The following is a 13,506-nucleotide window of genomic DNA, read 5'->3' on the forward strand; positions in this document are numbered from 1 at the left end:
CGTCGCGGTGCCCTGGGCGCCCGCCGGCTCTCTGTATCTATAATGACGCTTGGCAATGCATTGCTTGCCGGGGGTCATGTGACGCGGAGGCTGGCCGGCGTCTTGGTCTCCGTGGTGACGCATGCGTCACATCCGGCTCCACGCGAGTGCCGTACAGCGTTGCCTGTCTCCAAGGTGATGGCAGCACTATTTCCGGCATGGAGCTCCGGCTGGCGCCTATATAAACCTGTCGCTCCATTTATCTTCATGCCCCCTGAAGAAGGGAGTGTGAAACGCACGTCGGGGCATCTCACTGCACTTGTGTGCTCTCCCCACGGGTCCCCCTGTCTCAAGCTTCCTGGATAGAACTCCGTGACTTGAAATCCCTGGTATGTATTTGTAGCAACCTGAGGATTCGGCTGCTACAGGGGTATTGCACCTCAACCCAGAGGTGTGATATTCCACTCCCGGGTAAGGATGGAGTGTGGAACTGAGCTCAGAAAGCTGCATGCACTACACACATCCCATTTCCGAGGAACAGACCAACGGTACTCCCACTTAGAAATGTGCAGGTACGACCGAGTCTGTTCCTGGCTGGAGTGGGAGGGGGGTGGTACATCCCAGTAGTGTAGGGGCAGATAGGGGGAGCAGCCTGGGTAAAGATAGGAGCTCATTGGGTGCTGGTCACCTGAGCTCACACATAGAGGGAGTATTTAAGGTGGGCACCATCTAAGATCAGGGTCAGTCAGCCACAGACGGTCAGTCAGTCAGTCTGTGAGAAGTCAGTGAGACATCAGACTTTGCAGAGGAGAGGAAGAGAGAAGAGGAGCAGAGCAGCCCCAGAGAGAGAGAGAGGAGAAAGAGAGACCCAGAGGGTGAAAGAAAAGGAACTCTGAGAACCCACATACAAACACAGGGTGAAGAGTTGGCAAAAGGGTACCGGATCCCAAACTGGTGGGGGCTAAAGCACACCTCAGCCAGAGACCGGAGGCCGTGGGCAGGATCTGCCACGGCCACCCACCACATCCACCCTGAAGGCAGACCACGTGTAGGGTCAGGGAACCCAAGGCCAAGGGTTTCCCAACAGAAGGCCCGAGGGAGCTGGACCTAGGTGGATCCCTGGTGGGGACGGCCAGAAGACAGGACAGGAAGGAGGGCTCAGGGTCACGCTCCGGACTTGCTTGGGGGTTGGCTGGATCCAGGACCTGGTGGACGCAGCACGGCTCGGGTGGTCACTTGAAGCTGGAGTACCGGAACATCAGCAGTAAGTAAATACCCTAAACTGCACAACCCGACTCTGTCTTTAATTTCCATCTGTGCTGCACCACCACAACCCCCATCCTCTGCACCTGACCCCCTGAGGCTATACCCCACCCGTTGGGGGTTATACTATCAAAAGCTGCACCAACACCATCAGCCTCAGCGGATCCTGCTGCAGCGGCGGCCATAGTGACCGCAATACAACGGGTGGCGTAGTCGACATAAAGAACTTTATAACATCTGTAGGACTGCCACATACTCTGAGCTTGACACCCTGGGCACGGACCGGGTCACAGCCACTCGGAGACTACAACCCCCATCTGATCCGGCTCCGGGTATTCCCCTAAAGAATATGGCCCAGGGGGCGCGTCAACTTTGGCGTAGTCGGCAGGATCTCGTGCCCGCAACACCCGGGTACTGCGTGCCTGAAGAAAAGAACAAGTTTACCTCAAAAAGAAGTCTCCTGCCGGTTCCGGAGGGTCCCCGCCATCGGACCCCATCACAGGTCGTTTCCCGCCGGTTGTCCGCCATTAACAGCTTTTTCCCGCCATTTCCGAAGATTTCCCGCCTTGGGGGAGCGGACGCCATTATGGGCGTGCCAGAGGGTGGCAAGAGGCCACCTCCCATCGTGGGCCAGGACCGAAAATGGCGCCAAAAGTGGAAACCGCCCCCACCAACAGAGACTGTGATGCTAGAGGTGTCTGTCGGCGTGAAAGAACTGCCCCTGGAGCTGACAATCACCAAGTGGCCCCGGGACCGCCCTCGAAGTGGGAGGACTGAGAAGAAGAGAGCCAAGATGGGTGTCGCCTGGAGCAGTCTGGAGAGAGCGCACCCGGAGACAAGAAGCCTAGAGCTGAGTCCAGAAGAAGCTTACCCGGAGATGGGAGAAGAGCAGAGCAGCACCGGCCCGCTGGCCAGGAGCCTGCTGGAAACAACGGAAGGAGAGCAGAGCAGCACCGACCCGTTGGTCAGGAGCCTGCTAGAAGCAACGACCCCACTGGGCTTAGTGGAGGTCTTGGCACAGCTCCCCCGAGATCGGGAGTGTGCGCAGACCGCGCTGGAGGGCCTCGCACGGAGGATGGCCCGGGTGCAGCGAGAGACGTTGGCGGAGTGGAGCCGAGAGATGGCCCAGCAGACAAGAACTCGTCAGCGGAGCACGCCACCCGAGACGAGGAGACAGACCGCCTCTGAGGATGGCGCAGGAGGACTGAAGGCCGGAGACGGCGCCGAGAAGGGAGCCGAACGAAAGGAGGCAGGTAAAGGGGAGGTCTCTACCCCAAACCGGGAAACCGCGTACCTGCCCCAGCTCCCCGTCGCAGAGCCCGAAGTACCCCCTGCCGTGCCCGTAACCGCAACGTCACCGCCACAGACTAGGCCTCAACCGGAAGCCGCAGCCGCGACCCCTGTGACGTCACACGCCTCGACCCCGAGCGTGACCAAGCAGGAAGTACCACCAGCCTGGTCGCAAGGCCTAGTACCCCCGGGCGCCGCAATACCAACAGCGCCCCCTACCTCCGCGGAGCCACCGGCCTGGTCGCAGGGCCAAGTAGCCCAGGGCGCCGCCGTCCTTACGGTGCCCTTCACTTTCCAGGTGCCCCAGGCCTGGCCGCAAGGCCTGGGCAACCCGGGCGCCACCACCACCGCGCCCATAAAACCAAGAGTGCCGCATCTGGGAGAAGATCTGTTCGCCCAACATACGTGCCCGGACGGGCAGCCCTTTGTCTGGCCCAGGGAGTACTACGAACAAGAGCTCCAAAAGAGGGCAAGGCCCATGTGTGAGCCCCTGATCCCGGCTCCGAAGCCCGTAAAAAGGACCTCGCCCCCGCTAGAGGAGGCACAGTTTGAGTGGGACCCCACCGGAGAAGATCTCATGGGGTTCACTCAGGAGACTCGGGCAGCCGCAGCGGAGCGTGCAGAGTGCTGCCGGCAACAGCTCGAGGTCTTTGAGAGGGAGCGGAGAGAGAGGCGGGTCCGGGAACAAAAAGCCCAAATAAAGAGCGCGGAGCAGAAGAGCCGGGCCAGGAGGAGTCCCCGTGCAGCTCATGGTCCCCCTTCCACCGGGACTGTGATCAAGTTTAATATGCAGCATGGGTGGGGCTTCATCCGAGATCACCGCACCCCAGGCGACGTCTTCGTGACCAGGAGAGACGTTGAGTCCCACCTACCGGAGGGACACAGAGGACGTGACCTGTATATAGGGGACGAGGTCACCTTCACCCGGCACAAGTGTGCCAAAGGACCCTACGCCCTCCATGTGCATCGCCTGACGGAGGAGGAGCTGCGGTGTGAGGAGGAAGAGGAGCAAGAGGACCCGGACGGGTCTGAAGCTAAAGGTAACCACAAAGAAAGAGCAGGAGGACGTCGTCGTTGAGTACGGCAGAGTAGAAGCTGTATATAGTTACCCGTAGGGGTACCAAAGAAACTGTTGCTGATAATATAGTCCCCGTTGGGACCAGCAAGTGTGAACTGTTTACCCGTTTATCCCTTAAATCCCACTGACCGAGGACTGAGAGCGGTCATTCCTCCCTAATACCTGGCCGAGGACTGAGAGCGGCCATATCCCTTGTAAATAGTTGCGCGTCCTAAAGCGCCCCCTATTGGTTTTATAGGAAAGCCACGAGTTCCAAAGACTGTCGCACTTTACCCGGTCACACGTTGCACAGTGACCGGAGTAGGAGCCAGAGGCGACGAGAATGTTATTAATATGAAAAGTTTTATGATGATGTTGATATATATATGATATTTTATATGTTTTTATTATGTTGTTTATATGAAAAAAAAAAATGTATGTTTGTGGATGTTTTATATCTTACAGCCCGAGGACGTGCTGTGATTTACCAGGGGGGAATGTAGCACCCTGAGGATTCGGCTGCTACAGGGGTATTGCACCTCAACCCAGAGGTGTGATATTCCACTCCCGGGTAAGGATGGAGTGTGGAACTGAGCTCAGAAAGCTGCATGCACTACACACATCCCATTTCCGAGGAACAGACCAACGGTACTCCCACTTAGAAATGTGCAGGTACGACCGAGTCTGTTCCTGGCTGGAGTGGGAGGGGGGTGGTACATCCCAGTAGTGTAGGGGCAGATAGGGGGAGCAGCCTGGGTAAAGATAGGAGCTCATTGGGTGCTGGTCACCTGAGCTCACACATAGAGGGAGTATTTAAGGTGGGCACCATCTAAGATCAGGGTCAGTCAGCCACAGACGGTCAGTCAGTCAGTCTGTGAGAAGTCAGTGAGACATCAGACTTTGCAGAGGAGAGGAAGAGAGAAGAGGAGCAGAGCAGCCCCAGAGAGAGAGAGAGGAGAAAGAGAGACCCAGAGGGTGAAAGAAAAGGAACTCTGAGAACCCACATACAAACACAGGGTGAAGAGTTGGCAAAAGGGTACCGGATCCCAAACTGGTGGGGGCTAAAGCACACCTCAGCCAGAGACCGGAGGCCGTGGGCAGGATCTGCCACGGCCACCCACCATATCCACCCTGAAGGCAGACCACGTGTAGGGTCAGGGAACCCAAGGCCAAGGGTTTCCCAACAGAAGGCCCGAGGGAGCTGGACCTAGGTGGATCCCTGGTGGGGACGGCCAGAAGACAGGACAGGAAGGAGGGCTCAGGGTCACGCTCCGGACTTGCTTGGGGGTTGGCTGGATCCAGGACCTGGTGGACGCAGCACGGCTCGGGTGGTCACTTGAAGCTGGAGTACCGGAACATCAGCAGTAAGTAAATACCCTAAACTGCACAACCCGACTCTGTCTTTAATTTCCATCTGTGCTGCACCACCACAACCCCCATCCTCTGCACCTGACCCCCTGAGGCTATACCCCACCCGTTGGGGGTTATACTATCAAAAGCTGCACCAACACCATCAGCCTCAGCGGACCCTGCTGCAGCGGCGGCCATAGTGACCGCAATACAACGGGTGGCGTAGTCGACATAAAGAACTTTATAACATCTGTAGGACTGCCACATACTCTGAGCTTGACACCCTGGGCACGGACCGGGTCACAGCCACTCGGAGACTACAACCCCCATCTGATCCGGCTCCGGGTATTCCCCTAAAGAATATGGCCCAGGGGGCGCGTCATATTAGCAATCAATACTTATCTGTACTCACTAGCATTTACTACAGGGATTGCTCATTGAAGGGAGTTGATGAGTAATTCCCTCTCATTTTACTCTTTATATATTATAGAGGTGATTTACTTAACTACCATACATATATATATTTATTGACTTTGATTGTTGACCACTGTTGCTATGACAACAACAGTTTGGTGTATTCTTTTTAAGCCTGAGTCATATGATTGTAATAGTTGGTATATGTGGGGTCCTTTGGGGTAGTGACTGTGTTTGTGAGAAGCTTTTTTATGCTACCACTGTTCTCAAGTTCACTTTTTCCCCCTTTTTTCCCCCTTTTTTGTGCCTTATATTTATAATAATTAATTTTTTAATAATAAACTTTATATGAATTTCTAAAGATAAATCTTTGGTAGTCCCTCTTTCGTTGTTTTCTTTGGTCTTCTTATTAAAATTTAACGATGGGATTCAATTAGTCCTTCCATGGATATATATATCATTGATGAATATTATTTACGATAAACCCCATTTGGGGGTGTCCTATGAATTGTTATGGTTATGTGCAGGGAGCGGTCCCGCACCGCTCCCAGCACATTAACCCCCGCAATGCTGCAATCGAAGTCGATCGCAACATTGCGGTGGCAAGGGGAGGTGATCGGGTGATCAGCGCTGTCTGATGGAGCTTCCCGGGTGTTGCCATGACGACCCGATGTCATCATAACATCCGGGTCACCAGGCAGCAGGAACATTGTTTGGTCTTGCGCAGTGCACGACCACACAATGTTCTCACTGTGCAGCGCTGACTGCCTGCATGGCACAGGGATGGTGCTCCATCCCTATGCTGAGGAGGCGATCAGAATAAAATAAGTGAAAGTCCCATAGTGGGACAAAGTAAAAAAGTGTAAAAACTCTCAGAAAGTGGAAAAAAAAAATTAAAAAAAATTGTAAAAATATTTAAAAAAAAAATAATCCACCAAAAATAAAAATATAATGTACCCATCAATAAATATTATTATGAAAAAAAAAGCAAACAAACAATAAAAGTACACATATTTGGTATCGCCGCGTCCGGAACGACGTGACCTATAAAACTGTCCCACTAGTTAACCCCTTCATTGAACACGGTAAAATAAATAAATAAAAAACAAAGCAAAAAACAATGCTTTATCATCATACCACCAAACAAAAAATGGAATAACATGCGATCAAAAAGACGAATATAAATAAAAATGGTACCGCTGAAAACGTCATCTTGTCCCGCAAAAAACAAGCTGCCATACGGCTCCATCATCCAAAAAATCTAAAAGTTATAGCTCTCAGAATAAAGCAATGCAAAATAATATTTTTTTCTATAAAATAGCTTTTATTGTGTAAAAGCGCCAAAACATAGAAAAACGATATAAATGTGGTACCGCTGTAAACGTACTGACCCGAAGAATAAAGCTACCTTATCAATTTTACCACACGCGGAACAGAATAAAAAAAAAAAAAAAAACAATTCATGAATTGTTGGTTTTTGTTTATTCTGCCTCCCAAAAATCGGAATAGAAAGCGATCAAAAAATGTCACGTGCCTGAAAATGGCACCAATAAAAACGTGAAGTCATCCCGCAAAATACAAGCCATCACATGACTCTGTCGGCCAAAATATGGAAAAATTATAGCTCTCAAAATATGGCGATGCAAAAACTAGATTTTACAAAAAATGCGTCTTTTAGTGTGTGACAGCTGTCAATCATAAAAACCCCATATGATTCTGGTATAACTGTAATCGCACCACCCGAAGAATAAAGTCATCTAATCACTTATAACCACAAGAGGAACGGCGTAAAAAATAAACTCTCGGGTTAGGGTTGTGCTAGGTTTAGGGTTGTGCTCTTTCAAAAGTAAGAAAAAAAGATGGCGATATGGCGACTAGTGTTGAGCGCAAGTGCTCGCTACTTGAGTTTGCATCGGGTGCTCTGGTATGCATTGAGTATCGTGGGTATTTCAGTGACATGCTCGAGTCTCCGCCCAAAAAAACGCGGCCAAAAAAACGTTGCGGAGATTGCCTGCCTTGCCTGTTTAGACACACAGGGGCTCTACAAATACGACATGGTTCCAATTTGTTAGCGGACACCATGTCACGTTTGGAGAGCCCCTGTGTGCCTAAACATTGGAGCTCCCCCACAAATGACCCCATTTTGGAAACTAGACCCCGCAAGGCACCTATCTAGATGCATAGTGAGCACTTGGAACCCTCAGGTGCTTCACAAATTGATTCGTAAAAATGAAAAAGTGGGAAAAAAAACACTTTTTTATTTTTACGGATTAATTTGTGAAGCACCTGGGGGTTCAAAATGCTCACCACCCATCTAGAAAAGTTCCCAGGGGGGGGTATAGTTTCCAAAATGGGGTCACTTGTGGGGGGTTTCCACTGTTTAGGCACATCAGGGGCTCTCCAAACGCAACATGGCGTCCGCTAATTATTCAAGCAAATTTTACAATCGAAAATTCAAATGGCGGTCCTTCCCTTCCGAGCCCTGCCGTGCGCCCAAACAGTGGTTTTTCCCCACATATGGGGTAAGTGCGTGCCCAGGGGAAATTGCACAACAAATTTTGGGGTCCATTTTTTCCTGTTACCCCTGCGAAAATAAAAAAAATTTGGTCTAAAGTAACTTTTTTGTAAAAAAAAGTTAAATGTTCATTTTTTTCTTCCACATTCAAAAAATTCCTGTGAAGCACCTGAAGGGTTAATAAAGTTCTTGAATGTGGTTTTGAGTACCTTGAGGGGTGCAGTTTTAGAATGGTGTCACTTTTGGGTATTTTCTGTCATAAAGACCTCTCAAAATGACTTCAAATGTGATGTGGTCCCTAGAAAAATGGTTTTGTACATTTTGTTGGAAAAATGAGAAATCGCTGGTCAACTTTTAACCCTTATAGCTCCATAACAAAAAAAATTTTGGTTCCAAAATTGTGCTGATGTAAAGTAGACATGTGGGAAATGTTATTTATTAACTATTTTGTGTGACATATCTCTCTGATTTAAGGGCATAAAAATTCAAATTTTGAAAATTGCAAAATTTTCGCCAAATTTCAATTTTTTTCACAAATAAACGCAAGTGATATCGAAGAAATTTTACCACAATCCTGAAGTTCAATATGTCACGAAAAAACAATCTCAGAATCAGTGGGATCTGTTGAAGCGTTCCAGAGTAATTACCTCATAAAGTGACAGTGGTCAGAATTGTAAAAATTGGCCTGGTCATTAATGTGCAAACCACCTTGGGTTGTAAAGGGGTTAAGCAGAGGTACAGAAAAAATCTACATCTTTAAAAAAACAGGATTGTTCTGCGGGACAATGCTCAATCACAGCATTGAAGTCTTCATTGCTCAGTGCCCGGAAATATTTTAAAGATGAAAGACTAATGACATGACTTTTTCCTCACTGGACCTAGACCTTACTGAGAACTTTCGAGCTTTTCTTAAACTCGAGATTTATGGTGAAGGAGAACAGTCCCCTCTCTGATCAGTGTCTGGGACTATGGTTGGTGCTCCCCACAAAGATGAACGTCAACAGAGTAAGAAATGAATGGACTCCATGGATGGATGGCTTATCACTGGTGTTGAGAAGAATGGTGGCTATATTGGTCACTGATATATATTTATTAAATGTCAGAAATGTATTCTATAACAGATGAAAATAAATAATTAAGATGGAAAATTTTCATTTTTCATATAGTTGCATAATAATTCTGGACAGAGATATTCTGCTAAGACAACACCTCACGTTTACTTTGTTAAATATTCAGGTTTCAGGTTTATTACCCTTTGGATTGACCGACAGCACTGGAGATGTGAAATAATAAAAGTAATCATCAAAAATACAAATTATCTAATAATTGTGCACACAGTGTAGAGAAGGTGGTGGAGTTAGAAGAACTTATCTTGGAGTGGTGAGATATAAACAAATAAACCTTTAATATATTTTATTGGCTGTACAAAGACTGCTGTTTCTTTATATTGTTAAATTACCTGAATTATTTTATAACTTCCGTAATCCCAACTGATAGCACATAGGTATCTCTGTCTGACCTGAAGATGTATGAAGTGCTCTACCACATTATTGCTTCATACCGGCATCACAATGCTGTTAATTTTTTTTTATTACACAGAATTTTATATATTTTACACCAACTCATCTTCAATTCACTCAGATTCACACAATATGAGATACTAATAATTTATCTATATAATTTTCCTATAGAAGAATGGATAGAGACAGAAGGAAGATGGTGGAGAGGATATTACACCTCACCCCAGAGATCCTCTTCCGGCTTACTGGAGAGGTGAGAGATTCTGATGACGTCACATTACATCATTCTTATATATGGGAATAACAGATGGACAGAACTGGAGAGGTGAGGACTCTGGAAATGTCTGGAGTGAGATTTATTAATGTGTCTCTCTATAACCAGGATTACACAGTAGTGAAGAAGACCTCTAGTGAGCGCTGTCAGGACCCTGTGTCTGAAGGATGGGGAAGACCCCTGAGCCCAATCACTGGACCTCCACCTCACCCCCTGATACATGAGGACATCAATGACCAGAAGATCCTAGAACTCACCTACAAGATGATTGAGCTGCTGACTGGAGAGGTGACACTGCTGGGAATGCTGGGACATTATACAGTAACGCTATGAAGGGATCGGGGGGATGACGGTATCATTGTATGTGTCAGGTTCCTATCAGGTGTCAGGATGTCGCTGTCTATTTCTCCATGGAGGAGTGGGAGTATTTAGAAGGACACAAAGATCTGTACAAGGACGTCATGATGGAGGTTCCCCAGCCCCTCACATCACCAGGTAATAGACAGGACTAAATACACACGGCCTATAATTATCTGTATGTAAAGAATGAATTCAGTCCCTGTATGTGTTTCCTCCAGATCTATCCAGTAAGAGGTCAACACCAGAGAGATGTCACCGTCCTCTTCTTCCACAGGACTGTAAACAAGAAGATCCCAATGTTCCTCAGGATCATCAGGTAGATGGAGAGAAGGTGTCATGAGCTCTCCCCTGTGATGTGTAGATGACTGTGAAGGTCTTGTGCTCAGTCTTGTTTTATCCACCAGTATTATATGTTTTATACTTGTGTAATGAGAACGGTGGAGATGGCAGGATTAGAGCTGATCATAGATGTGACTTCTCCATCTGTTTGTGACTTTTACAATATTTGTTTCAGGGTGAAGATCTGACCCATATTAATACTACAGAGGCATATGTGAGGGATGATGATCGGTGTAAGGAGGAGATTCCTACATATGACTACCCAGGTGAGTAGTAGCCACTAAATGCAAAGAAGCCACAGATTCTTCTCAAGTACCGGCTGTGGCTGCTTTATCAGTGGTGTAGTGCTGTTGTGTCACAATTGTGTGATCACTATTTTACCTCTAGACCACAACATTTTCCTCCATCCAAAAATGTTCACATTACTTTTTGTAATTGTGAAAGACCTTTTCTGTAGGACTTACAAACTTGAGGATCCACCTACCCCCTGGGATTAGAAGACACTGACCCTTACCTGCCCAGATCTGTAAACTACAAAGCCAAATGACAGCGTACTTAGAATGTGCTGACAAGTGAGAAAATCAGTTGAAGAGAAAGCGGAGGGTAATGATGGTGTTGGCTTCCTAGAACCCTGATATCTTATTGGATGAATCTACCTTCTCTCCCTTCTGTGCTGCTGAATGTCCTCATATGGTCCCTACAAGACCAGGTCCAGTCTTTCTGGCCAAACTTCACTTTTATGATCGACAACATTAAATGTGCAGTGAGGCCAAGTGGGAATTTCTGTACAATAACAACAGAGTTTCCCTTTATCCTGACTTTTCAATATCTTTTAAAACTAACTAACTTCAAACAGGATTGTGATAAACTATACAGAAAACATTACACCTGTGCCATGATATATCTCTAAGCTGTGCGTGGCTGATGGCTGTAATATACATTTATTCACGTCTGCAGGAGATGTGTTGGCTCGAGCCCTGGTTTCATGGATTCACTCCACGTCATAAATTCCATTATGTTTTCAGTCCTAAGGAATTCAGATTACTGCTCAATCTCTCCTGAAATGGGGGCGCTAATACTTTCTTTACTCTTCTGCTCAGGACTTATAGTAGCTCCAATGGTCCACCATAAATGAGTGCAACTCCGATTTAGTGTTGGAGCTCTCCCCTCTTACATATGTTGTTGTTTGGGATGTAACATATCTTTTATTCTGTCTTTTTTTTACAGGTTCATTCTGTATGATAGCTTTATTGTGCTGGGATCAGTCAGTAAATGAGCCGGGGTCACAACAGGAAACAAATACACAAGCCGGGAGCTGAGCACAGAGGACTGAACCAGAGGAGAACAAGGCTGTATCTGGCAGCTTCCGGCAATATGCTTCCAGCTTTAGTAGGGTGAGGTGCTTTCCAAATGGCTGAAGCAGGGAGCAGATTACTCCAGCTGGACAGCACACACACCCATATTGCCAGACTGGATAGTACTACAGGTCCCAGGCACCCTAATCTTAGTGGCTGGACAGAGCCTGCGCCGCCCAGAGCTTCTGATTCTGACGTCTCCTCCATCACCAGCGCCACCTGCAGGATGAATAAGGCGGCTCCTGGTGAGAGAAGCAGACGTCGCAGTAGCAGATCCCAGAGGAGATGGGACCCACCATTTGCAGAAGCCCTAATGTGACCAAATTGCAGAAAACCAGAGCAGTAGAAATCCCCATAAAGTGACTCCATTTTGGAAATTATAACCCTCAGTGATATAATCTATAGGAGTAGTGACTATTTTGACTCTATAGGCACTTTCCGGAAATTAGCACGCAGTGGATGATGGAGAGTGAAAATTACAAATATATAATTTCATTACCCAACACATAGTGCCCAGATTGTGCTCCAGGAGACACACACCATAAATTAAGTGGGTTCTTCTCACTATAGTAATGCCAAATACATGGATGATAAATGTGGTTTGGGCGCAAGGCTCAGTAGCGGAGGGGAGATTTGATTTTGGCAGAGCGAATATTGCTGGATCGGTTTATTGATGAGTAGAAGCTTTTATTGGTATAATTTTCACGTACATAACATTTTTTGATGGCTTCTTATTCCATATTTTGGAGGCTGAATGAATAAACAGTTGAACACTACGCTCCACTGGTTTATTCTTTGAGGTTTTTAATTAGACTGTGAACTGTCATTCTGTCAATAACTTGTCATTTCTACAGACATTTTAAGAAGAAATGTTCAAAAATATAAATTGAAGGATATTTTATTCAAAGTTAATAATTGTTTTTTTTTCTTGGCAGATGACTGTACCAGGAGATCAGAGGGACAGGAGATTTTTAAATCGGATGATCTTGAGATCCCACAGGATACAATTGAAGTGAATATGATTACTCCAGATATACCATCATCCATTCACAGCAAAGATCTGTCATCTGATCCTTTGAAACAGGTCCTGTCTTCTGATTCATTACTGACTACTAAGGAAAGTCAAAATAAAAAATAAGCATTAAAAAACAAACTGCTCATAAAGGAAAGAAGTCATTTTCACTTTCAGAAAATGAAAATAGTTTTACCCTCGAAAAGTCTATTCTTAAACATCAAAAAATTCACACAGTGGACAAGAGATTTTTTTTTGTTCCAAATGTGGGAGATGTTTTAACCAGAAATCAGATTTTGTGAAGCACCAGAGAACTCACACAGGGAAGAAGCCTTTTTCATGTTCAGAATGTGGGAAATGTTTTAACCAGAAATCAGATTTTGTGAAGCACCAGAGAACCCACACAGGGGAAAAACCTTTTTCATGTTCAGAATGTGGGAAATGTTTTAACCAGAAATCAGCTGTTGTTATACACCTGAGAACCCACACAGGGGAGAAGCCTTTTTCATGTTCAGAATGTGGGAAATGTTTTAGACATAAATCAGTTTTGGTTAACCACCAGATAGCCCACACAGGGGAGAAGCCTTTTTCTTGTTCAGAATGTGGGAAATGTTTTAGCCATAAATCAGTTTTGGTTAACCACAAGAGAACCCACACAGGGGAGAAGCCTTTTTCATGTTCAGAATGTGGGAAATGTTGTAACCAGAAATCAGATTTGATTAACCACCAGAGAACCCACACAGGGGAGAAGCCTTTTTCATGTTCAGAATGTGATAAA

The 13,506-nt window shown here is 46.7% G+C and overlaps 1 protein-coding gene across 1 annotated transcript; it reads left to right on the forward strand.

The window, feature by feature from the left end:
* Positions 1-9,331: 9,331 nt before the first annotated feature.
* LOC141220429 (uncharacterized) lies at positions 9,332-12,854 on the forward strand. Its single transcript, XM_073666347.1, has 5 exons — positions 9,332-9,641; positions 9,771-9,950; positions 10,219-10,338; positions 10,537-10,627; positions 12,652-12,854. The coding sequence occupies exons 1-5, from the start codon at positions 9,564-9,566 to the stop codon at positions 12,852-12,854; spliced, it is 672 nt and encodes a 223-aa protein (XP_073522448.1). The 5' UTR covers positions 9,332-9,563.
* Positions 12,855-13,506: the final 652 nt, after the last annotated feature.

This window comes from Phyllobates terribilis, unplaced genomic scaffold, assembly GCF_046119375.1.
Source record: "Phyllobates terribilis strain yellow unplaced genomic scaffold, ASM4611937v1 Scaffold_292__1_contigs__length_2399606, whole genome shotgun sequence".
NCBI classification, from domain to species: domain Eukaryota; kingdom Metazoa; phylum Chordata; class Amphibia; order Anura; family Dendrobatidae; genus Phyllobates; species Phyllobates terribilis.